The following is a 27,528-nucleotide window of genomic DNA, read 5'->3' as shown; positions in this document are numbered from 1 at the left end:
CACCCCAACCCATGACCCAGCCAATGAGGAAAAGGAGGACGAGACCTGCATTCAGGATCATAAAAAAGTCTTCTCTGAACTCAGTGCCCCTGCCATTCGATCTGGGTTGTCACTCAGTCTTGTAAAATAAACTTCCTCACATTTGCTACCCTGGATCTCCGGTGCTTGTTAGTATAAGTGTGTGTTGAGGGGGAAGGTCTTTGATCCTCACAATCCTCTCCCCCCAAATTTTATTACTCATGCACCATTTCCATGAAATTACTAGAGAGTGTTGTTAGACAAAAATTAGACTGCCATCATGGGTCTGGGAGAAAGGCACTGAACCCAATGGCCCATCAGAGAGCTGTGTTGGAGTTACTAGCCCCTTGCTACAGACAGTGAGATGGGGTCCTTCAGTTCCAGAGCACAGAGGGAATTTCGGGCTATTACGGGTTTCGAGCATGGAAGAGAATTCTCAGAAAGATGAAGTCTCATGACAGTAGCTGTACAGATGTGTCGGTGGACCATCCAGGGCTCCTGAAAAGATGTCTACAGAAGCACAGAAAGCAAAAGCTAGCTGAAAAATCACTCATAACCTCAGCTTTGTAGAAAAGCATGTTGAAGCCATTTCGCAGACTCGGCCTTGGTGCAAAGTGGAGGAGGGGCCTTTTCCATAATATAAGCAATTCTAGGAAAACAAGAGGTCAAGAAATTAATAAAGTGAACTTTCACGGCCTGGAATTACCATATTTATTGGCTCAGTAGGAAGTAATACTTTAGGAGCCATAAAAAGGAAAATGTTTAATGTAGATCTACTAAAAACTTAAGACATGGGGCCAGCAAGATGGCTCAGCAGGCAAGAGCACTCGCTGAGCAAGCCTGCTAACCTGAATTTCATACCAGCAACCCATGGTAGAAGGAGAGAACCATCTTTCAGAAGTTGTCCTCTGACCTCCACATGTGAGCCAGTACACACACACAAACACACATGCACACACACCCTGCACATACACACACAAAAAAAACACATAATAATATTTAAATAAAATTGAGACACCACTTTATTGAATTCATGAAGAGGGGGTGAGTATGTGCTGATCATATTCATAAATACTAAGGAAGTAATACATGTGAGTGTACAGGAGGTCAGGCAGCGTCTAAGGGAAAAGAATAAGGGACAGTCTCATCTTCCATAGCCAGCATCCCAAAGGCACAGCCAAAGACTATAAATTAATACTTAGCAATATGTACATATTATTTATTAGCACTTAAATTCCCCCAAGAACAATTAAAAGCCTTTGACAGTTGCTGCCCATCCCAAGTGCTGGTGGCAGTCAGGAGCGGGGTGAATCAGCTCGGGATTTACGGACGGACGCCGACTTCTATATTACTGTTGTTGTTCTCTCAACATTGATTTCTGTATCTTGATTCTGAAACTGATCTTTAAAAATTCATGTTCAGTTTTAAAAGCACACCAAAGATCCACAGAAGTTGGGTGTGAAAGAGGGAACAGCTCCTACGTTTTCTTTCGTTTCCGGGGTCTCCAGAACACCTCTTACAGACCAGGCATCATGTGAAGTGATTTGCTTGGTGGCTTTTATGGAAAGCGACTCGCTCTTTGGGATGAAATCACTGAGCTGCATCTCCCACTATCCTCAGCCACCTCTGTGAGGAAACATCTGGAAGCAAATTTAAAAAGTCATAGCCAAATGACTGTAACCATTTAGCGATTCTAAGACAACAGACTTACAGCTGCTATTCAGCAGGCATGGCCCAGGGCTATTTATCCACAAACACAGAGTAAAATAATAGTTACATTTTAAAGTAGTTTTGAGAGAGAAAAAAAAATGAAAAGAAATGGTGGCTGGCCCTCTGATTAGGGGAGCTTAGTAGTTCTATAATGTGGAGTGACTGTCTATCTTCTATCAACCTCGGCAACAAACCCGAGACTACCTTGATAAACCCATAAAACTGTTCAGGTGCCCGAGGCTGGAGAGTTGGCTCAGCAGTTAAGAGCACTTGCTGTTCTTAATAGCCAGTTCCCAGAACCCATCTTCTTACAGGCTTGCAGGGCATTGGGGGACCCAATGCCCCCTTTTCTCCTCTGGGGTCACCTTTACACATATAGCATACACAGAAACACAGATATAAAAACATAAAGGTAAATCTCAAAAAAAATAATAAACCAAAATCTTTTCAGGTGTCTATAAACAAAGCATTCTGCACAATCCAAACCTTGGTCTTTAAAGTCAGTTAGAAAAACAGGGCTCGCTGATTTTGAGGCCACTTTGAAAACTCAAAACCAGTGTTTGAATTATTCCCCTGCAGCAGTCAAGGAAGCCAGTGAACAGCCAGGGACTGAAACTGAAAATATAGAAAAAGAAAAATCTATTAAATGTACTATTAATATGTATTGTTTTTGAAAATGAGGAAAGATGTTAATTGAAAAAAATGAAAGAATGTTCACTTTCTAATTCAAGGCAATTAAAATCGCAGAACTGCTTTGGTCATTATAGCTGCATGTGCATGAAATAAGTTTAATTCTCAAAAAGAGCCGTCATCAACACTGAATGAGCTCCCCGTGCCCCATCAAGGCAGCATAGCATGATCAGGCTCCAGGATCCACACAGCCCCAGCTCCAGCTTCATCATCTGCTCCATCTCCAAGTAGAGTAGTCTTTTCCTTCCTTCTTCCTTCTTCCTCCTTCCTCCTTCCTTCTTCCTTCCTTCTTTCCTTCCTTCTTTCCTGCCTCTCTCTCTCTCTCTCTCTCTCTCTCTCTCTCTCTCTCTCTCTTTCCTTTCTTTCAATTTCCCTTTTTGGTTTTTGGAGACAGGGTTTCTCTATGTAACAGCCCTGGCTGTCCTGGAGCTCACTCTGTAGACCAAGCTAGCCTTGAACTCATAGAGATCCACCTGCCTCTGCCTCCCTTCTGAGTGCTGGGATTAAAGGCTTGTGCCACCACCAACCAGCTATACAGTGGTCTTAACACTGGAATTATTGGACCCTGGGTCCTGGCAGCCCTACCAACAAAGACTCAGCCAACCATCCTCAATAACCTGACGAAAGAGACAAAACACATAGAAAAGCAGAGAGACAGTCACAGTCATTTACTGTGGCACATTGGGAAGGGGGACAAATAAGAGGTCCACTGTCCTAGATTTGTTTCTGTTGCTGTGATAAAATATCATTTCAGCCTACAATTCCAGGGTACAGCTATCATTGTAGGAAAGTCAAGGTAGGAACTTCAAACAGCTAGTCCCATGACTTCCACAGTCAAGAGCAGAGAGAAATAAATGTATTCATGCTCACTGACTTGATTGCTTGTGCTCAGCTCAACTTCTCTACCCTTGTAAGGTTCAGAACCTCCTGCCTAGGAATGGAGCCACCCACAGTGGGCTGGGCCTTCCCACATTAATTAATAACTTAATTAAGCCAAACACCCACAGTCACAGTGTAGGCCAGCTGACCCTATGTAAACAATCCCTCATTTAGAGTCTCTATCAGGTGATTCTAGTTTATATCAAGTTGACAAATAAAGGTAACCATAACCTCCAGTGACCACCTCAAGTCTGTCTTTGGGGTCCTGATATGATGTTTAAAGTTTAAACAGAGGGCAAGAGCTATGCATAACTAAGCAGTCTTGGTCAAGTTGTAGTTTCAACCATCATTAACCCATGGTTGTCTGGGCTCCAGCCTTTCCCTCAAGATGGTCTGACATGTTGTCTTAACTTTGTGAAATCTCTTCCTGGGAGACAAATTCCTCCTCTGGCTGGCCCTAGGCTTTGGTCTTTTACTTCTTCCAGCATGACTCTGATGGAAAATGTCCAGTTTCTTTTGGTCCACTGTCTCAATGGTCTTGACATCCAAAGGGAGGGGTACAAGGGTCTCTTTAGGGTTATCTTCACTCCTTCTGGCCTAGTTACAGTCTGTCTGTAGAATGGGATGGAAATAGAATCCCCAGAGGACTGCTGGGTGGCTACACATTCCTTGGGTTAAATAATCTACAGACTGCCCATCATGGAAAGGGAGCTACTGGGGGAGTGAACCAAATTCACTCCATTTTCTGGCTGAACCAGCTGCAGCCTGTGACTAAATTTACTTTATGATGCAGACCAACTGTCCTGTCAACAGGAGAGCTTGGTCCATTTAGTCTGTTGACAAGTGCTCTTTCAATGACTCATCAACATGGCTGAGACATTCTATTTTTGGATTTTGCTTTTCCTTAGCTACAGACCCATTTCTTTGCTTGAAGTTCATCTTTCTTATACATTTCAAAGATCCACATCTCATTCAGTTAAGCTGATGTAACTTAATTCTCTATATTGTTTAGAAAGTCCCTACAGACTCCCTATTCTGGGCAGTGATGAAATCATTATTTCCATTTCTCTCTACCTCTCCTCTTGTTCTGTCAAGGTCTAATTTCACTCATTACATTTTTCTTAGCATCTGCTTTTATATTGGCTTTCATTTTTAACTGACACAATAAACAGTGTGCGACCATGGGGTATATAATGTGTGAAGACTAGATCTGGGCAATGGCATGTCTAAAACCTCACAACCTATTAGTTTTTACCAGAAACATTTGAAAACCCTTTCTACATGTTATTTTAAAATAGTCAATTAATTGCTGCTGACCTCAGTCACCCTACTTTGCTGTAGAAAGTGTTCATAATGGAAGCTAGCTCCTCCTCTCTCCTCCTCCTCTTTTCCTCCCTCCTCCCTCCTTCTTTTCTTCAGACAGGTCTCATTTGGCCCAGAATCGCCTCTAGCAGCTCCTGTCTTCACAATGGAAGTTTCTTCTGCTGTTGCTTATTTTTTTTTAAAAAAAATATTTATTACGTATACAGTGTTCTGCCTGCATGTATGCCTACAGGCCACAAGAGGGCACTGGATCTCATTACAGATGGTTGTGAGCCACCATGTGGGTGCTGGGAATTGAACTCGGGTCCTCTGGAAGAGCAGCCAGTGCTCTTAACCACTGAGCCATCTCTCCAGCTGTTGCTTATTTTTAAGATTTATGTTATGACTACAGGCTTGCTTGAGTGCATGTGTATACCATGTACATGCAGATGTCCTCAGAGGCCAGAAGAAGGCCTCAGATCCCCTGGAACTGGAGTTAAAACCGCGGTTGTGAGCTTCCTGGCAGGGGTGCTGGGAGCCAAACTCAGGTCCTCTGCAAGAGCAGTGAGCACTTGTCACCACTGGGCACCTCTCCAGGCTCCTATTCTGCTCCTCCCCCCATTTATTCTCCTCCTCTTTTCATATAGTGAAGGCTGGCCCCGAACTCACTGTATAGCCAAAGATGACCTTGAACCCTTAATCCTCCTGTCTCCACCTCCCAGATCTGGGATCCCAGGTGTATGCTATGGTGCCCAACCACAACAGACACTTCTTTGGAAGAAAATAAGAAGTGTGTGACCATCCTTAGGATGAGTACTCATTTTGAATTTTCCAAGGGAGTCATCATCAGTTCTGTTATTAGCAGAAAAATCCAAATACCCCAAATTCCAGGGTTTTGGCACCTCACACTGTAGCCCAGATTGCTGCTTGAAGCCAGATGCACAACAAAGTCCCTTTATGGAAAGAGACAGGATGGCATCCCTTGACTCGGAAATTATCCTCACTGGGATTATTTTTGCTTTTGAAGGCCCCAGGACACAGCAGCCCCCACTGAATAGCAGCCCCCCAGGACAAGGCAGCCCTCGGTTTACACAGCAGCCCCCAGTTTACACAGCAGCCCCCAGTAAGGGCTTGTACAGTCACAATAAGTCTCATGTCGCCAGCCTATAACCGGAAACCAACAGAAGCCAAACACCATGAGACCGAGTCAGGGCTGCAGGATCAAGCAGGCTTCAGGATCAAAGGTCCAGCCGTGGGCAGGCATGGGACATACAGTGGGGAAGTGCAGAGACAAAGCTCCAGGCTCTTTCCGGGGAAAATGCAGTCTCTTAGCTAGGAGAGGTGTGGCTCCAGGTGCACTGGCACCAAATCATATGGGGCTGCCAAACCACGGGTGTGAGGGATGAGACCGGCCATGCGGTCAGCACACCAGGCTAAAACTCAATTCGAGGACCAGCAAGATGGTTCAGCAGGAAAAAGATGCTCAGTGCCAAGCCTGATGATTTAAGTTCAATCCCTGGGACCCACATGGTAGGAGAGTAGAAATTCCTGCAGGGTGTCCCTGGCCTCACACACACATAGATAAATGAATGTAATGCTAAAAGACTCTCAGATCAGTAATCTACACCTGACTTCCTGACCCAAGGACACATAGATGCTGTGTGCCTTAGCTCACATGTCACTTTGGGTAAAAAGAAGACCAAATCCCCACAACTGGACTCCACTACCTGCTTCGGGATGCTCTGTAAGCCCCTTGAGAACAGTACCTCAGCACTGGACAGTGCTCGGGCCCCGACACCTCCAGTCACTCTGTTACAGGAGAGGGACACAAAGGGCCACTTAAGGGCCGGAGTGAGTCATCTCTAACCTGCATGACAAGGCAGGGGCCACTGAGTACCAAACACTGTGACTAAGCCATCACAACGTAGAGTGGGTAATGGCAATATACCATGCTTTTCTTGTGACCTCAAAATAATGTCCCTTTCAAGCAAGCTCTGATCTGAGGCCGGCTTTCCTACCATTGCAGGAGCTGTGGTGATGTCCTGAGTCCAAGCCAAACATGTTTTCAGAAGTTCCTTTCCTCTGTTCACATGCATATGTCAGCATTGCCTAACTGTGACTTTAAAGCAGGGACCTCCGACCTTTTAGGTCCTCTGGGACCCATTGGACAAAGAAGAACTATCTTGGCCCACACATTAATTCCAGGGGTGTCCAACCTGTGGCCCACATGCAAGACATTGTGGTGTGATAGGGTCACCTACAAAGGCCACACCCAAGAGCCATGCAATTGAGTTACAAACAAAATTGCAAAATAAAGGAAATCTTGTGTTTTAAGTAAGTTGATGATTTTGTGTTGGGCCACATTCAGAGCTCTGCTAGGCTGTCTGTGAGCTGTGATCCATGGGTTAGACAACCCCCCCTTAAGGTCTAAAGAGTGAGGCAGAAATGTCGCACTTGGAAATGCCAATTGCTATTAACCTGTTCAGACCTCTCCAGCCACCTGACACGTCGACAGTGGAACAAGTCACTTAGGCAGTGGTAGCATGGTTTTCCAGCCACAGCAAGGCCCTTAGAGACTTCAAAGGACGCTTTGGGGGTGGGGCAGGTGGTGAGCTGCAGTTAGATGCCTCACCTGAGTACTGGGTGTGGTACAGTGTGGGTCTCTAAGCAAAACAGCCAACATCATCATTATCAGAGCAGCTGTGCCTGCTTGCAAGCGCCTGTCTCAGGCAGGCCAGTTCCCGTTGGCATCCCCTCAGAGAAGCAGCGGTGGGCTGGGAGGACGGGACAGTGTGTGAGGAGGATCACTGGACCCTCACCTGAGATGCCAGCATTCCCCCGTCACTCGTATGTATTTCTTCCCTAATTGCATGTGACCTCGGAAGTATCACAGTCGCAAGGGCTGGGGAAGGTCAGTGGGTGGAGGGGTGTCTATCTCTGTGGCTGTGAAGAAGCCACAGTCTCTGCTGGGGTAAAGGCACTCCAGTGCAGCGTCCCTGGAGTCCCCCACACTCCTGCAAAGGATCCCCTCTCCCACTGTGCTCATTTGCTTTCTGTTGCTGTGATGAAATACTACACCCAAAAGCAACTTGGGTGGGGGAGATACAGTTTACCTTACAGGTTATAGGGTATCAGAGAGGGAAGCCGTGGTAGGAACTCATGGCAAGAGCTTGAAGTACAAACCAGCCGAGGAATGCTCCTTACTAGCTTACTTCCCCTGGCTTTCTCAGCTACCTGTGTTATACAGCCCAGGCCCACCTGCCCAGGGGTGGCACTACCCAACAGTGGAGTGGACCAACTCACATGAATCAGAAATCAAAAAGAAAAAAAACAAGAAAAGAAAATGCCCCAAAGACATGCCCACAGGCAAATATAATGGAAGCAATTCCTCAATTCTCAGGTATGTCTGGGTTTGTGCTAAGTTAACAAAAACGAACTCTGACACCCATGTTATGTAAGTAAACCCGATAAACTCATTTGGGTCCCCAGGGCAAATTTTAGTGGAGTCATATTTTGGTTTGTCACTGGGACCTTAAGAAGAGGGGATAGATAGTGTTTACATCTCCTCAGGAAAAGAATCCTTGCAACATGAGGTTACTCCTAAGCCTAACCACAGGCAAAGGATCAGAACATATTTTAGAGGCTGGTCTGTAGACTCTTTGAGACTTCCAGTGTTCATTTCTAGACCATCTAGGGCTCCTCGGGGCAAAGGAGATGAGGAACTGTGTCAGTGAGATTGCAGCCTTCCGGGAAGTCAGTGGAAAGGGTCCCGTAAGCCCTGGAGGAACAATCACCAAGACACTAGGAGTGTCCAAACCTTTCCCATCCTGCCAACTGCTTCTCTTTCTCACATCTTTGGCAAGTCTGGTCCCTATGCACTGACGCAATGCAAGCCCCATTCCATTAAACTTACACTATGAAACTCACAGAAAAAGTTGACAGAAGAATACAAGAGTCCTAAGTTGGGCCACAGGGATTCTTTCAAAGTCCTCTGCTTACAATGAGATGGCTTTTGTTTCTGTCACACTTACAACAGGTGCATCCCAGTGAAAGCTCAGTGTTTTCAAACTCTTGTTCTGCAAGACCCAAGTTCCTGGGGGAAATCCCATTCCAGTCAACTCATTCCAAAAGTCTGTGTAACTCCCTGTGAACTGAAGTTTCCAGAACAAAAGCCATTGCTATGTTAAACAGTCTGCAAGGCTGATTAACTGAGTCAAATTTCCATTGATGGTGAAGAGTTGGAATATTGCAGGTCAAACTGTCTTGGGCTATCTTTATCTCCCTTAACAGCCAGTCAGTGCCCACCTCTGTGTTTGACCTAACATCCTCACAATACAATGTAAATCCCTTTGGAATGTACCAAGAGAACCCTAGCTTCTGCCTACCCAAAGGCTGAGGATGCCATCAGATAGTATCTGACATCTCTAGCAGAGATTTCCTAGTCTGGCTGTAACCTACCTATCTGAAGTTCCTAATGATGTGTTGAAAAGATGTCTTCATTTAGTGCTTTTTGTTGTTGTTGTTGTTCTGCTACTATAAAAAAAATTAAAAAAAAAAAAAAATAAAACCCTACATGAAACTGTTACCATGTTGGAACATAACAATTGTGGAGAACTTGAACCCCTATTCCATAGCCATCGTCCATCACACTTGGCTCCAGAACAAACTATCTTTATTCTTTGAAGTAAAAACTGCATATTGGGATTGATGCCGGTAATCACAAGACTAAAACCAATGAAAAATATTAGCAGTTAAATATGAGCACAGACATGGTAATTACTCTAAACACTTGATACAGGGCTGGGGAGCTAGCTCAGCTGGTAAAGGGTTCATTCTGCACATAAGGACCTAAGTTTGATTCTCCAAACTCATAGAAAAGCTGGGTACATGCTTGTAATCCCAGCACTGAGAAGGAGGAGACTGGTGAGATCTCTGGGGCTGGCTGGCTAGCCAACCTGGCCACGGCACTGAGCTCGGGCCAGTGCGAGACTCTGTCTCAAAAAAGATGGATGCACCTGAAGAACAACACTCAAGGTTGGCCTCTGGCTTCCACACTCATACACACACACACACACACACACACACACACACACACACGTACAATACAACTGTAGGTTTGATCTTTTAAAAGAGTCAGTTATTACATGTAACAGAAGGCAGGGTGCTACTGATTTGTGGAGGCAAGAAGAAAACTCAGAGGGAGTGAGCAAAAATGAAGACTAGGCCAAAGAAATAGGAAGTAAGGGACTACTGCACAGCAGCCTCTGCATCCCTCTGCAGAGCAGACGCCCATCAGGTGCTGTTACGTGGTTCAGCAAACCATCAGGACCTAGTCAGCCCTCAGACCCACTGTTCCCACCTGTGCATTTCAAGAGCCATGGAGCCAAGACATTTAAACACATACTCTGTGACTATGCTGAGTGGGTGTAGACGTCTTGTCATTACTCCCCGGATACAATGCTATGGGAGCCCACAGAGGCTATCTAGTTAGACCTTACTTAGAGTCAGAGAATCTGGGCTTGCTTTACCCAGCAGGGCTGCATAATGGGATGATTTGACTACCAGGTGTTTGGAAGGGTCTACATTTGGCTGTATGGTGTGCTTTGATCTTGCAAGGGGGAGGTCTTTTGCCTTGGCATATTATAAAAAGCCCTTTTGAATAAATGAAGAGGCTGTTGGGTATTGATCCAGGCCCTCCTGAAGCTACCCAGTGTCTCTGTCTTTCTCCTCATCGTCTAGGTCTATCTTTCTACCTAATATTTCCTCATTCCTTCATAAGGTAGGAGCTGGTCAAAGCTGGTCTCCCACGGACTCCCACACAATGCCATACTCACTTACATTGAATTCAGTACTTAGAGTAAACTGGCTGAACATATTTGGGAGGATGTGGGAGGTTATGTAAAATTATATGAAGAACTTGGGTCCCCCATGACCTTTGGCCTCTTGAAGCATCCTCCATGGATGTCAAAGAAGGAAAACAAAAATCAAATGTGAAGCAAAGCTGTGTTAGTACCAGGTGGTGTCACTCCATAGTGACCTCACTCCTGTACCTGCCAGCAAATGTGTCCAGGGAAAACCCGGAAATCAGGACGCATTAGGCTGCAAGAGCATCAGCACAAGGCAGAGACAGCAGAGAGGTACTGGCTGACTCATCCCTGCAGATGTCACACCTGGACCACCCCTAGCTACTGAGGCAATTTTATGGCATCGTGAGGAACAACCATCTGAGGTTTCAAGCAGCTTGGATTCGTGAGCTGCCTCTCCTGGGAAATCTTAGCTGTGTCCCTGCAAGCACTGTTTACATTGTATAAGTCAACAGAGCCGAGAATGGTATTTGTCTGTGCTGTTAGTGTTAAATTAAATAATGCATGAAAATCATCCGGCAAGGTGCTGCTGGCTCTTAGAGGCAATGCAGCTCTCCCTCTGCTGAGGACCAGAGAGCATCATAACTGCAGTGAGTGAACAGGGCCTTTCCTCGTGTTATTTCTGTGCCAGGTCAGAGGAGACAGTCCTCCACAAAGGAGCACATGGATTCTGAGGAGTATGGATGAGGCCCCTGAGGGTCACCAGAGGCAGTCCCTCACCTTTATCCCCTTAGTCACCACCATATTGGGACCACAGCAGAGCGGCGACTTTGCTGTAGTGGCCTGAAGTCTCTGAGAAGATGGGCATCCCACCTACAGCCCCACAGCCAGTTTCAGAATCCCAGTCTATAAGCGCTGTGTGCCATGGCCTGGATGTTGGGCCAGTGTGTACCTGTCGGGACCTGGGCCTGGGAAGGGCTAGACTAAACTTGTTCAAACCCTGATGCCCAAGAAGACAGACTGAAACACAACTTCTAATTCTGACACCTTGGTGGTTCTCACACTTAAAATCCCATTAGCTCGACACGCCTACAAAAATACTCACGTGGGAGACAAGATGCGGTTATTTTTAAACCATAGTTCTAATTGTTGTGCGGGGGGTGAGGTATTCTTGGAGTGCGGCTTTAATCGTGCACCTGGATCTGTCAAACTGTGATGCCTGCGGTGCTGGCTCCAGAAGGGAGGAACCCAAAGGAGGGCCCTGACCTGGTCAGCGTTTGCCTCTGCAGATGGTATCCAAGCCCACCCAGGGTGGGTTAAGAAGATGGTTCGGTCTATTAAGCATTTGCCACATAAGCATGAGGACCTGAGTGGTCCCTATTACCACACTTTTTTTTCTAAGTGCTGGAAATGTAGGAACAAAGCAATCTCTGGGGCTTGCCGGTCAGCCTGCCTAGCCAATCAATGAGCTCTAAGTTCAAGGAAATAGACCTATCTCAAAAAATATATATAAGGTAGAGGGTGACTGGAGAAGACGATGTTCACCTCTGCCCCCCCACACACATACATGTGCATAGGCACCACTGCATACATACGCATACACAACAAACACATACAAAGCACACTGGTGTGCTGTGGGCCATGTTCTACCCTCCCTGGCCAACCCCAGATGGAGGTTGCATCATGGCCTGATTGGGACTTGTCCCCTGTAGGTTCATGTATTTGAATATTTGATCTCCAGCTGGTGCTGCTGGAGAGGAGATCATGGATGCCTTTGAGGGTTATAGGACAGCCCAGTTTCCGGTCCTGCCTTCTACTTCCGGATCCACCGAGATGTGAATAGACATGATCAAGTGACCACTGCCAAGGACCAAGTCATGCCAGCTGCATGCCTTCCCCACCATGAGGTACTGTATGTTCTAAATAGTGAGCCAAAATAAATCTTCTCCTTTATGGGTTCAAGCGGCAACTCTGCTCTCTAGCATCCGTTCTAGAAATTCCCTCATGAGAAGACTCCAGATTAAACAATTTATCACTCAGAGAAAAATCCCCATGGAGACAATCAACTCTGACATGACGTCCAACCATCTCTTTTCCCCATCCTCACAAGAGGCAGCAGAGTGAGCCTCTACCCAGGCATTTATGGAGGGCAGCTTACTGTTTCCTGGGCTACACTTCCCATGCATAAAAGACAAAGTAGACAGGAAGACCAGAAGGTAAAGACTGTCCTCCAAAGGGCTGGATGCATGGCCCAGAGATGATAAGACAGAGTCACATTCCAGCCACACTTCACCAAGTCTCTGGTGACATCCTCGGTGCCCCCTGCCATGCATTATGGGTGCAGTTCTGGATACTGAGGGGTTCACAAGCAGAAGACAGGTCCCTGTCATGTGAGGCTCATGCTCATGAGGAATGAGCTCATAAGAAACAAAAGTGCAGGGCTGGAGAGATGGCTCAGAGGTTAAGAGCACTGACTGCTCTTCCAGAGGTCCTGAGTTCAATTCCCAGCAACCACATGGTGGCTCACAACCATCTGTAACGAGATCTGATGCCCTCTTCTGGCCTGCAGTCATACATGCTGTATCCATAATAAATAAATAAATCTTTAAAAAAAAAAAAAGAAACAAAAGTGCAGTGTGATGGCTCATTTGATTGGCAGCTCATTTGATTGGCAGCTCATTTGATTGACACCATGATGGGATCTGGAATCACCTAGGAGCTGACCTCTGGACATGCATGTGAAGGATTATGTGAAATGGGGGGTGGGGAGATCCACCCTAAATGTAGACTGCACTGTTCTGTGGACTGAGGTCCTGGACTCAATAAAAATGAGAAAGAGAACTGAGTACCAGCATTCATCCCTCTGTTCCTGATTGTGGACAGACGGTTGCCAGCTGCCTCAAGCACCTAGCTCCATAACTTTCCCATGATTCTACCCTTGAACCATGAGCAGAAAACCGCCTGTAAGTTGCCTTTTTTGCAGGCATTTGGTCACAGCAAAAAGAAAAGTAACTTTTGTACCAAGTTACAGCTGCTCCCTCGGAGGTCTAGAGCCCATCCTAGAGAACTCAGGACCCTCAGAGATGCATAGTGGTCTCCCCTGGTCAATCCCTGCGAGTTCACCTTTACCCTCTTACAACACACAAGAGGGATTTGTTTGGTTATGGTGTGTCTTCTGCTACTTCATTGTTGCCACATCCAAATGTTTCTTAGCAACTGTCACTTTCTAAAGAAGCTTTAGAAGACCTGGTAACTAGTGGCTCCTCGAAAAGAGAAGAAGAGAGTCAGAAGAGAGCGCCCAGGGTTGTACATAAGAAGGGCTCAGCCCACCAGGCGGTGGTGGCGCACACCTTTAATCCCAGCCCTCGAGAGGCAGAGTCAGGCCGATCTCTGTGAGTTCGAGGCCAGCCTGGACTACAGAGTGAGATCCAGGACAGGCACCAAAACTACCCAGAGAAACCCTGTCTCAAACCCACCCCCCAAAAAAAGAAGGACCCAGCCCACCAAATTGGGCTTCACAGAAGGAAAGGCCACGAACCACCTTTCCCTTAAGCCTCCCAAAAGACAGATCTGCCTACACCTGGATTCAGCCAAGTGTTCCAGCTGAATGTAAGAGAACAGTCCTGCGTTGTCACGGAAGCTGGGTCCTCCAGCAAGGAGGGGGAGCCCTTCCCACGGCTCAGTGGGATTGCTGCTTTGGGTGCCATGGGGCTCCCCTTCAGGCAAGCAAAGCACTGGAGGAGAGGCCTGTGTTACCATCTGAGTGGCTCGTGGAGTCTGCAGGGGAAGCTCAGCAGAGAGGGACACTGGACAGTACCAAGGACCAAGATCATAACAGAACCCCAGAGAGGTCGCCACATCTGATGTGCCCACAGAACAGCCTGGATGATGGGGGTGGGTCTGGTGACTACCAAGGAGAGGGAAGATGGGCACCTCCCGGCTATGTGGAGGACCTCTCTGCCATGCCCTTGCCTGTGGGCATTCTTCACTGGGCTCTTGCCATTTCTAGACAGAGGGTACCCAAAAGGAAGTCCTTACCCCACTTCTCCTGCCTTCTGTCTCTGGAGAAGCCCCATCCTCTGCACGCAGGACTACTCTGCCGTGCCCCCTCACCTTGAGAACGAGCTCACACTCTTCAAATGCCATGTATTCACCAACCCAAGCTCGGGGGGAACCCTCCCTGTGTCTGTGACCTGAGCCATCATCGGTGTGACCGGAATGTAGCTGAGAGGCTAGTACCTGGATGTTGAGTCTCCCACGATGCGCTCCCAGGCCATAGCGCTTTGCTGTGGAGGCATGCAGCTGGAAGTCTGTGATTTTTAATGTTTCCAGACCAAGAGGTGGGCAACCTGGGAAGGACAGGGCTTGTTAGAAACAAAGACGGCTATCAGAAGAAATGAGTGTCTGCTTTTCGGAGGTGGCCATGCGCTTTCTTCCCCCAGGGAGCCCCTACGCCACCAGCGCGGCCCCCTTGCCCCGGCACACCCTGTGTTTCAGACAGATTAGGTCAATGCAGCCATCCATGGCTCCCCAGCTCTGTCATAGCATTTGCTCTCTGAATATCTGGGCTGAATATTCCCTCTCTGTTTGCTAGCCTTGCCGCTGTTTGATGCCATGTGCAATTAAGGCCCCTTCCAGGAGACTCGGCCAGAGAATGACACAGGGTAGAAATCTTCTAACATGCTCGAGCTCCTCAAATTAATCAGGACTTGTTGATTTTGCTTCGGCAACTCTGGCCTCTGTTGTGCATGGTAATGAGCAGAGCAACATAAATAGAAACCCGCTATTGTCTTCCCTCTTGGCAGAATAGGTGGCTGTGGGAACAGCTCCTGAGCACAGCTTGACCCTGGAATAAATGCCAGCCAATGACTGCCCGAGTCTAAACCGCCATCCCTACACATAACAACATCGATGGCAGCCGAGGCTGGACCCCAGGTCTCCTAGGCTGGGCTATTCTCTCTCACCCACTGACCTGCCATCATGTCCTGTCAGGGGCATGTAGTGATTGAGCATCACAGAGGAGTCTCCGCCTTACCATCTGACTCAGAGGAGAAAAACAACTCTCAGGTAGGTGTGAATCAAGTGTGTTTTCCACCAGAAATATCAGACTTCAAACATCAGAGGACACAATCACAGGGGAACTGGGCATGGCCTAGAATCGAGGGCACTCTGGGAGCATGTCTGCACACTCAGCAAAAGGCCCTGCCAGCCTCAGATTGGAGGGGTCTGCTGAGATGACAGGAACTCTGCCAGTACCTGGATGAGAAGATCCATTCGGGCACTGTGGGCAGACAAGTTCATGCAACACGAACCTTAAAAGGTCTTATTAATAAAAACAAACCCGGAGCCAGATATTGGGGTGAACGCTGAAAGATCAGAGAAGCAGAACAAGCCGCAGCTAACCTCACCTTACCAACTTCTCACTCGATTCTGTTTTCTCAAACTGGAAGCCTCTGAGTCCTCATCCGGAATGGATCTCACCTGAACTGCTGCTAAAAAGCCTAAAAGCTAAAAATGCCTAAAAAAGCCTCTAGTTCCTGGTCCTCACGCCTTATATACCTTTCTGCTTCCTGCCATCACTTCCTGGGATTAAAGGTGTATGTCTTTCCCAAGCAAGACATGAGCTCTCAAGTGCTGTGTGTGTCACCATGCCTGGCTGTTTCCAGTGTGGCCTTGAACTCACAGAGTTCCGGATGGAGCTCTGCCTCTGGAATGCCAGGATTAAAGGCATATGCTACCACTGTCTAACCTCTATGTTTAATATAGTGGCTGCTCTGTTGTCTGGCCCCCAGAAAAGTTTATTGGGGTGTACAATATATTAACCACAAATTCAGATCTACCAGGAATCAAGATATTACATAGTCCTCCCTTAACCTCTCAAAAGTGGAAACCAGCACATTGAGAAGCTGAGACAAGCCACCAAGAGGTGCCAGCCACCGGCAGAGCTGCACAATGGATCTAGCCTTCAGAGTCTCATCTCCAGGCTATTAAAGGACACTGTGTGTCCTTGGGCCTGCTGGCACCCTCTAGGAGGCTTCCTGGGTTGGTAACTGACATTAGCCATCTCCCTGACCCCCACCATAATGGGGAGCACAATCAGATGAGTGCTGCTGTTCCCTGACACGCTGTGGGAAGACAGGTCAACTTCCAGTGACCAGTTGGTGCTCCACAGCTTCTGGGAAAGGATCTTGTAGCTGGGACCTGGGGAGTCACTTACTGGTAGAGCATTAGCGAAGGAGTGTGAAGTGAGTGAGAACAGCATACAGAAGAGATGTGAGCAAAGGCACACACAGTGAATGCCGTGTGCAATGACTTTAGAGGGTATGTAAGAATGCAAGGGTCACATGACTGACACCAGGCAGTCACTGGTGACCCTTTCAGTGAGTAGGGGAGAGGTTAAGCAGGAAGGGGGAATCTGTGAAGCCAGACGCCTAATTTCCCAAGGCCACTCAGGGTCAACAGCTACCATGAACCCCCTGCTTCACAAGGGTCCGCCCCTCCACCTTCCAGGTCTGGAGGACACGGGAGTCTGACTCATATGGGTGGCAGGTCATTGACACCAAGTGTTAAGTGAGTACTTCTCCTTTCTTACCTACCAGGAACTGATGATGCTCATGTCTTATACGAACAAATGAGCAAAGCTGTCTCACCACCTCTTCTGAAACCCATAATGCTTGCCTCCTATGCTGGGCATCACTGTGGACCTTCTGAGCCACCAAAGCAGTAGTCTGCCCTGCCTCTCGGGTCCAGCAGCCATGAAACATGACCCCTGAGTCCAGAAGATAAACATGTACCTCTCCTCTTACAAGGGCTGGGAATGTGGGCCTGTACCCTCCCAACTGTAGATTCTGGACAACCAACACCCCCTCTCAGCTGCTGCCCTGGGCTCTCAGACCCAGTATTCTCTTATAGCCATCACAGGCTGTGTTCAGAATTCAGGCAAGGTCTGGGAGAAACACTTACTGACTTACCAGGGTCACTGGGGTCGGAGTTACCTAACAGTCTGCCACTTTAAGCATGGCTGGGATTTGGGCTCAAGGGCCCCTAAACTGACATGCCTACCTCCAAGCTCTGGTTCCCTCCCCTCCCCCCCCCCCCCACTGCTCCTACCTGCTCCTGGGTCCTTGCACTTCTACTGGTCACCTCGCCTCAACCTGTCATGCATGCTTCAGACACTGGCAGCATCCTCAGCCTGTGCTGAGAGGCCCCACACCTCCTGGTCCTGGCACTGAGCTGGCCACTGGCAATTGGGCTCTGTGGATAATTCCTTGTGTTCTGGGTATGGCCTCTGCTAGGTTCAACTCCTAAGTTAGTTTCTGACCCTGAGGGACCCAAACATGAAAGACTAGACAGGGGGACAAACCCTAGCTCTGTCTCTCCACATCTTTGTGCTCAGATCTACGGTATCTCCATGTAATCAAGTCAGAAATGCAAACAGTAACCACCGTCATCTATTTCAGAGCCACACAGACACCATTCCAGCCTCCACTCAAAGGAACATGGCAGAGAATTCCATTACTTCATCTAGCCTTGCAACCTCCATTTCTGTTATTTACAGTCAGACAGGCAGATGCACAGGTAGACAGCCAGATGGACAGATAGCTCACGGAGACAATGATTGCTATTCAAAGCATTTCTTCTAGATAAAGAAAACATCTCATACATACATAAATGTTTTAGTTCAAGAAGGAGCTACTTGAATGAATTTAAATATCTATTAAAATTGCTTCCCTTGTAAGAAATCCCATTAAGATCTACAAGATATGGAAAGAAGTGCCCGTAAGGTGGGTATTTCATAAATGCAAACCTCATACTGACTCAAAAGTTCAGTGCTTGGCCTCTGGAAGGGCCTAGGCCTAGGCCACTGTGCACCCATGGCAACAGTGGAATTTCACTACTCTACTCTTGTCCATACCTACAAGAATGTCACAGAAGAAACCAAGATGTCCTGCTCCCTTCATCCATGGAATTGCTGGGCAGTGACTTTGGTGGGAACCCAGATAAATATATGGGCTCAGCCAGTTCCTATACGGTATCTTCCATGAACCCAGCACCCTGACACCAGGACTTCTTTCCTTATTAGAAAGTGCTGTCATTAGAAGACCTTGTTTTGTTTGGAAGCCTTTCCCATTGTCCATGTAGAAGTAGCTAGCCATGGATCCGCTCTAGGGGAGCACAATGTCCTTGACAGGCAAAGATGAAGATACACAGACCATATGGATTAGTGAGTGGTGCTTGAAGGAAACCAACAGCGCCTCATTTAAACAAGGAAGGGTCACTATAGGGACAGCAGGGACAGGATAGGACAGGGACAGAGCTTCTATCAGCCAAGTAGCACAGGCCACCACTCTGTGCTGCCAGAAGAAGGGACTGACGCTAAGGGTATCTCCAGCATTACATCATACCTGTCCAGAGTCTCCACCCAGCCACCTCCCGGGCACCAGGACTTGAGTGCCATCAGCAGAGAACATGTGACAGAAGCAAGATGCAAGCTCACAGCCACCACGATGCCTGGGACAAGCGTGTGGGGTTCCCTGTCCAGTGCTGAGGGTTAATCTGGGAAGTGTAGGGCAAGGCTCACAGAGGTACAGCAAGGCAGTCAACCTCATTCAGGAAATTTCTATTTCACCAATTATCCACTCTTATTTTTGCCTCTGGACTACCTCACTCATTGCCTTCCATCAATAATTACTATAATTCCCTTGCTGGGGTTTTCGGAGAAAAGAAAGCCCCGTGGCAACTGGCTCCCCACTCTCCAGTGCAGGACACTATGGGGCGCAAGAAAAACAGCACCTGTCGAGCAAGCTGTGAGGACCCCAGGTCTCCAAACAACATATTCCTAACATATTTCAGAGCCAGTGAGATGGCTCACCAGGTAAAGGTATTTGCCGCCATGCCTAACAACGGAGTTCAGTCCCAGGGATGCAGGTAGGAGAAGAGAACCAGTTGTTACAAAGTTGTTCTCTGGACCCCTCATGTGTGCCGCGGCATGCACTCACACTGCAGCATGCACGTGCCCCTACCAACACACCTTAAATCTAGAGTAGTTTAAGGACAAAGTTCTCTTCCACCTTCCTTTATACAAAGATCGATAAGGCAACAGCTTCAGGCTAGAGTCACGTATTTCCTGGCGAAAGTTCTAGGTCCATCTTAATATACGCACTGAAAGTGTTACATAGGGATGCCCTGTTAGAAAAAGGAAGTTTCTTAGACTAAAGACGAAAAAGTAAGAGGTAGGAGAACTATCTTTTGGTTCTAGACTTTAAATTAATTCAAAGAACAGGATACTAAAATGTCCTCCATACTACAGGCTTAACCCCAATGAACTTCAGTATTTTTTTTTTGCCTGATTCATTTGCCTCCTCTTGGTTCCCTGAGAACATTCTAAAGGTTTTCAGAAGAGCTAGTGGGTGTTCAGATCCGCAGAGAGATCCTCCCACTGGTGCACCTGCAAGGCCCTCTGTGCTGGAGAAAAAGATGGGGAAGGTAATTAAGGTATCACCCTAAATTGGTTCCCACACAAGAGAACCATGGTGGGAGGTGCCATGTAAATGAATAGAACAGTATGGAGGCTGAAGAGCCAGGAGGGCCAGGGAGGAGCCCGCGTCATCACAACACATCAAGGCATCTGAGACCCTCAGCCCTGCACAGGGAGGCAGGCAGTTCCTCTTTCCTGTGGCCAGAGGGGCAAGCGAGGACTAGAGAGGACTACATATAAAAGGGGCAGCTGACATCATTCTTGGAGCCACCACCCAAGGCTTCTCTGGTCCCTGAGTGACATCTTCAGGTTCTGGATTCCGGCCATGGGGAAGAGAGCCACCAACAGTAAACCCCAAGGCAATGGAACCCTGGGAAAACCCATAGCATAAATGGAGGGGCTCCAAGCATACCTCCACCTCCTTAAGATCAGAAACATAGAAGAGGGCAGAGATAAGGGGTGCATTTTCAGCTACAGTCCTTGGCCTGTCTTCAGCTGTGTGAGATGACCCAGAGGTGACTTACACATACAGGGGACTGACTGAAAAGAAATCATGTATTTGTTACCGGCTAAACTACCCATCAACAGCCAAGGGGATCAGGGGCACCTTCAGACATGTGAATACTTGGGACCCGTACTTGTCTCCACTGGCTGGGAACTATAGAATAAGCGTCACAGAGGCCGTGTAAACCCTGGAGACATGAGACTGAGGACCCTCTTAACCAAAGGGTTCCAAACAAGAGGCAAAGTAGCTGTTGCAAAGCCTTTGGTTTACATTGTCAAGAAAAGAGTTGCCCTGTCAATCCCAATCCCAATACTACCTTCCAGCAAGGAGGGCCTTCCTAATCCTTCAAGAAACACTATAGAGAAAGGCAGGAATGTGGCTGCACTGGTGACGGGTAAAGGGGAGAAGCGGTGTTTCTAAGCTTCACTGAAGTGTCTGTAACTAGTAGTTAGAAAAAACAAGAACTCTGTGTTGGAGCTATATATTCTATATATTTATTATAACGCCAAACCATGACGTAATTACTACATATTGAGGCTTCCGATGTATAACAGTTGAGTGGCTGCCTAGCAGGTATGGAGCCCCAATCTGATCCCTAGCACTTCATGAAACTGTATTTTAAAAAAGAAGAAGAAGTTAGAATGATGGTTGATGTCTCTAATCCCAGCACTCTGGAAGTGGAGGCAGGAGGATAAAACATTCAAGGTCATCCTCAGCTACACAATGAGTTTGAGACTAACCAGGGCTACAAGAGATTTGGCTTTTTTAAAAAAAAAAATTTTCTTGAAGTAAACAGGGAAGTCATTCGCAGCCCTTCATGCCTCCTCAGTATCACAGTATTCTGGTAAACCCTGCTCCATGGCTACACTGCAACAAGGACCTGTTCCCCAACTAATCAGTGCCCTGGGCCAGCAGCCACACCCACCTGAGGACAAACTCTCTCTGCCATAAAAACAAACATGTCTTTGACCATCAAACTGAGTTTCTCCCACTTTTTAAAACAGGCTCTTATCCCAAGAAGCATGTGGGTGAGAGAACATGGCAAAAAGTGTGAAAAAAAAAGTCTTCAGGAAAATATTAATTAGAGATCTGAGATGTGTCACAATCTGGAGAAGACTGACAGTCACCAGCGACGAAGTCACTTTCTCTTAAGGCACGCAGCTCTTGGAACACCCTGTGCCAAATGAAGCTCCATCTCCCGGTGCCGCTCCATCTCCCAGTGCCACTCCATCTGTGGGAGTGGAGACGAGACCCCCTGTCACTTCATTAGCTCTGTCCCTTGCTGATATTCTTTGCACAGAGGCCAGTGTGAAGGACTTACCCTGGTGTAGCTTCATCAACCCACAAGGTCCTTGCCACTACCACCAAACTGTGTACGATAGCCAATTTTAATTATCAGCTTGACACAGTCTAGAACAGTGGTTATCAGCCTATGGGTTGCAACCATTAGGGGTCCCACATCAGATTTCCTGCATATCAGACTTTTACATTACAATTCGTAACGGTAACAAAATTACAGTTATGAAGTAGCAATCAAATAATTTTATGCTTGGAGAGTCGCTGAGCCAGCAGGCATGCATCCTCTCTGCTCTTGACTCCACGTGGGTGTGATGTGACCAGCTCCCTAGAGTTCTTATTGCGGTGATGGCCCTACAGTGACGGCCTATAACATCGCTAAAACAAAAACAAAAACCTTTCTCCCCTAAGCGTTTTCGGCAGGGTGCTTTATCACAGCAGCAGAAACAAGACTAGGGACACTCTGTATATCAGTTCTTGAACGAATCTCAAGACTGCCTACCGCCTTTAATGTCGGGGGCAACTTCGTGACCCAGAGATAACAGGAAATAGAATACATAGCACATGGATTCTGATTTGGACGCACCAACCCCCAAACTCCACTCCCAGTGTCCCACATATCCCCAGGGAACTGCTGTGAAGGTCAACTCTCGAAAAGTTTGTTAAATCTATGAGCAATTAGGCTAACGTGCAAGCAACTCCCTCTGAGTCACGCCCTCTGGACATCTCGCCACTAAACCTTCACAATGTCCACAAACCGGTCTTACCCATAAACAAACTGAGACTTGGAGAGACCAGACTGACTTAAATAATTACGATGTAGCCAAGTTCAGTTTGGAAATCAGCTGTGACAGGAGACCCCAAGTATACTCTTTATGTTCCCCCATTTGAGATGAAAGTTCAAAAGTAAAATACCAATGCTTTGGTGATGTTGGGGGTCACACCAGGAAAGGGGCTGGAAGTAGGAAAGTCACCACTCCTGGCAGAGAGGAGCTGCGGCCTGCTGTGGCTGCCTGCTACTACCAAAGCAGAAGATTTTTGACGAAATAGAGGGGAAGAGGCTCCCAGTAATAAGTTGCTAGCTCTCTTGGATTGTTTTGTCTTTATTGCTGCCTATGACTCCAATAGGACTCGCTTATGGAATCCTTTCCTTTGCCTTTCTGAACTTGACATTCCCTCCAACCAACGAAGAGTGTGGAGGCTGCTTCCTGTGCGATGAGATTGTGTTTGCTGTGGCTCACTGCCTGACTCAGACACCAAGAGCTGCTCAGAAGGACGTGGGAGTCTCTCAGATTCTTGGGAAGTCTATAAACTAATCTTGGTCTTATCTAATCATCCTTGGAAAGCTCTTTAATACCCAACACATCAAAGAGGACCTTGAAGACGTGCCCCACTGCACTGCTGGGACAGAAAACTAAATGACCATCCCAAGAACCAAAATCTAGAAAAATGGATGCCTAACTTCCACACAGACTTGTGTGAGTCAATGACAGCAACTCTCAGGTAGGTCTTCTGAGGTTCCAAGAACCTCAAGCGGCCCCCAGAATCTGGCTGGCATCTCTCACCTACACAGTAAAAGAAGTCTGGAGAGTTTCTTTCCCAGGCTCTGAGGGTCCAACGAAGGAAATTCACAGAGAACTAGGAGACAAGGCCAAGGGTGGAGCCCACGGAGTCTGCCCCAGGAGGCTTCAGCCTCAAAGGGTCTCATCTGGCCACTATCTTCACCTTGGATATCCAGCTCAGTGGCTGCTTCATCTGGAAAGCCTCCCATACTCCATTCCCAACCACTCCATTCTCCCTATTCACCCTGCCTTGGAGTCAAACTCCTCCTGAAAGCCCCGCCATCTCAGATAGATTAGTCTACCTGCCTGGAGAGGCTGGGAGCCTCGATCACAAGCCAAAATGAGTTTCCATCATAGAATCCCTGACATCTAACCAATACTTCCCAAACACATGCGTATCAGAAGCTGCTGTGACTGATACTCACTGTCTATGAGTCATCATGGGAAATTCATATTTTTCCTCATACATTGCTAATAAAGACCTTAGAAGGTAATTACTAGTTCAAAACAAACTGCTTGTCACCACATCCATGGTCTGCCTACACTATTATTTACTTCACATTTCTATTTTATCAAATAATTTCAGCGGCAATACACGACAAGAAGAGACTCTATCAGTAAAAGATAGAAATAAATGTTTTCAAGACCTTAGGGAAGGCAAAAATCAAATTAAACATGATGAGAAAGCACCAGCCACCCAAGAAAAGATTAAGGATTGGTTTGTTTTAGGTTTAAGAACATCTGTCATACAAAAGACATCCTTGGTAGAGTGAAAAGCTAAGCCTGACAAGAGCAAACCAGCCAACCAAGCCTTCCCATCAATGAAAAGAATGGCAGGAAAACCGTGACCTAAGCGGAGCTGAACAAAGTGAGTCACTCTAATAGCAAAGAAGCATTAACCATTAGTCACCAGGAAAGCACATAGTCAGACCACATCAAAACAGCGGCATATGTCACCAACATGGATGAAACAGAGAAGCTTGGCAAGACCAATGTGGGCTTTGAAGGAAGAAAAGCTACTGCTGGTGGGAATGTTGATGGTCATAATCAACTTGGAAAATTCTCTGCCTGTTCTCTGTGTGTGCGGTGTTACATGTGGACATGCTCGCATGGGCATGTAAGCTTGTGTGCACATGCGGATGGAGGCTGGAGGTCAAGGCGTGGTGTTTTCTCCCGTTGCTTCTCTTTTTTTGTCTTTAGAAAGTCTCTCATTTAGATCCACGGCTAGGCCCCGGGTGCAGCTCCGAGAGTCCAATTAGCAAGAAAGAGGAGGGTTTATATGAGTGAGAATTGTTGAAACCAAGGTTGGATAAAGCACAGGGACAAATAGCCAAACGAATGAAATCACATGAACTATGAACCAAAGGCTGAGGAGCCCCCAACTGGATCAGGCCCTCTGAATAGATCTCTGAAGTATTCGAAGGCCACCTGGCCAAACATCCTAATTGTCATGCTAGAAACCCCATCCAATGACTGAGGGAACCCGATACAGAGATCCACGGTCAGGCCTCAGGTGGAGCTCCAGGAGTCCAATTGGTGAGAAAGAGGAGGGTTTGTATGAGTGAGAATTGTTGAGACCAAAGTTGGAAAAAGCACAGGGACAAATATACAAACGAAAAGTAACACATGGACTATGAACCAATAGCTGAGGCGCCCCCAACTGGATCAGGCCCTCCGGATAAATAAGACAGTGGATTAGCTTGATCTGCTTGGGAGGCATCCAGACAGTGGGACGGGGTCCTGTCCTCAGCGCATGAACTGGCAGTTTGGAACCTGGGGCTTATGCAGGGACGCTTGGCTCAGCCTGGGAGGAGGGGACTGGACCTGCCTGGACTGAATCTACCAGGTTGAACTCAATCCTCGGGGATGTCTTTGCCCTGGAGGAGATGGGAATGGGGGTTGGCGGGGTGGGGGGGGTGGGGGTGGGGTGGGGGGAGAGAACAAGGGAATCTGTGGCTGATATGTAAAATTAAATTTAATAAATAAATTTTTTAAAAAAAGAAAGAAAGTCTCTCATTTAACCTGGGGGTCATCAATTTGGCTAGACTGGCTGGCCAATGAGTCAAAGATCCTGCTGCCGTCTCCTCCCCTGTGCCGGGGTTATAGGTGTGTGTCTCTATGCCCAGCACTTTTCTTTCCAACATGGAGATCCAAACTCAGGTCCTCATGCTTGCCCAACAAGCACTTTACCAACTGAGTCATATCCTCAGGCCCCCCTACCAGTCCTTATCCAAGATACCCACTCCCTATGATCGAGCAACTCCACCGGAGGTACACGCCAAAAGAATCACACAAAAGTGATCCCAAATGCACTCTGTAATCGCCAAAAGGTCAAATCCACATCAATACCTGTCAATGGGAAGATGAGTACACAGGCCGCAGTGGACAGACCCATGAGGATAAACAAACCACAGTGTTTGCAGCAGCATGAATGAGCCTCACAAACATGGTAACCAGCAAAGGGAATCAGACACAAGAGTGTACGGCACCTGTCCACCAATATTACCTAGTTCAAAACCATGCCTGTCACCTCTGATCACAGCAGTGTTTAAGGAGAAGCAAAGAGATTGGCTGGTTGGGGGCCAGAGCTGACATCAGAGGTTCTAGCACAATCTTCTTCTTGTAAAGAGCAGTGGCAATGATGCATTTTCACACTGTGTGGTGTCCATGACAACCCAAATCAATGTGTGGGGATTACACACGCCAATGAGTTATATCCTTACATTCCCATAGGTTTCTCTCCACATGTTAGCCTTCAATAATATTTTAATGGGCTTAGCTTTGCCTAACTACTACATCATAAAAACACCAAACCAGACCTATTTATCCAATTCAGAAGGAATAAAAGAGATCTATGCCGAACATAAAAAAGTCAGTCTCCAAGGTTACATAGCATATGATTTCGTGTATCTCGTTGTCTTACAACTACAACATCATAGAGAACAGAGCTGCATTGCCAGGAAGCAGGGCTTGAACATGGGGAGGGGAGTTTCTCTAAAGAACAGCACAAAGAACCTCTGATGGGACAGGAGTGTTTCCAGAAACCACACATAATATAGCTGCACAGTCCTGCGCGCGCGCGCACACACACACACACACACACACACACACACACACACACACACACAGCTGGCAGAATCTGAATATGGTCTGTCTTTGTCCAGGTCAGTCTTGACTCTATTACTTCACTATAGTCATATAAAAACATCAGCTCTGGTACAGGCAGAGTGAAAGGTAAGTCAGACCCTTCTCTCAATTTTTTGTTTGTTTGTATGAATCTACAGTTATTTGAAATTAAAAACAAAAACAAAAAACTTTTTCTTAAAGGAGATTTTAAAAGATAAAACTTCCTCAGAATGACTGGACGCAACCCATAAAACTCTCCATTGCTCGGAAGTGTCTTAGACTTCAGGGAATTCTGGTTGAAAATTCTGTAACCACTCCCAAGCTTGCCCTAGAAGCCCAAGACTCAAGAAAGGAAACCTACTTGAATCTAACACCAGATGTGGAAGAACATCTACCACGTGGGAATCAGATGACTACAGAAGGAGAAAATAGCTTCCACGTGGGACACATTCACCCCTCCCTTACTGTGTACTGCCAGCTTTAGTCCAGCTAGAAAACTAGACATTTGGTGATACCTTCTCTTGTAGCTTTCTGGAGTAGGCAGATGTCTAAATCTCCTTCCAGTCAACTTTCCACAAGGATTCTCATCATAAATTCTCAGAAAACACTGGGACAGAAATGGGGAGGCACACTATCCTAACAGCAAATAAGAACAGTGGTGGCCACTCAGCACACTGGGTGGGTGGCCAAGGTACAGACATTTGGTAACAGACAAAGGCTTTTACACCCTCTGCTCAGGACCAGCACACAGACACGTCTCTTCGTTCTATCAGCCTGACATGATACGTAGATCAACCCAAAGTCAACTAGCTCTCAACTTTGGGGAAGGGACTGGAAAGGCACCAATGAGATGGGGATGTCGGCAAGAACTCAACCAGCCGAGGAGCGGATCATGTCCTGGGAGAGCTGACCCAACTGTTACAGCGCTTTAGTCTCATAACAGCTAAGCACACATTTGCTCTTGGGAAAGTTCTTCGAGGGTGACTTCCATCTGCCCCCACTGACTTCAGACTCTTTTAAAGGCTCTGTCACCTGCCTTCAGTGTGAACCATCTAGTCACCACCCACAGTCTCTATCCTTCCCTCAGTGGAGCAACAGGTAGTCATTGTTCTTTTCCTCTCAGATTCTCATCAATCCCTCCTTGAAAAACAGAATAAT

General features: G+C 47.1%; 1 protein-coding gene across 1 annotated transcript in view; it reads right to left on the bottom strand.

Annotated features, from left to right (window-relative positions):
- The window catches only part of Cpxm2 (carboxypeptidase X, M14 family member 2), a 118,835-nt gene that overhangs the window by 76,640 nt on the left and 14,667 nt on the right, over window positions 1-27,528 (bottom strand). Inside the window, exon 3 of the mRNA XM_028868477.2 lies at window positions 14,643-14,752. Within this exon, the coding sequence (XP_028724310.1) occupies window positions 14,643-14,752 (110 nt within the window). The remainder of the gene's footprint in view (window positions 1-14,642; window positions 14,753-27,528) is intronic.

This window comes from Peromyscus leucopus, chromosome 1 (genome assembly GCF_004664715.2).
Source record: "Peromyscus leucopus breed LL Stock chromosome 1, UCI_PerLeu_2.1, whole genome shotgun sequence".
NCBI classification, from domain to species: Eukaryota; Metazoa; Chordata; class Mammalia; order Rodentia; family Cricetidae; genus Peromyscus; species Peromyscus leucopus.
The sequence above is the reverse complement of the archived record's forward strand: the minus strand, read 5'-3'. Positions and strand labels throughout refer to the sequence as shown.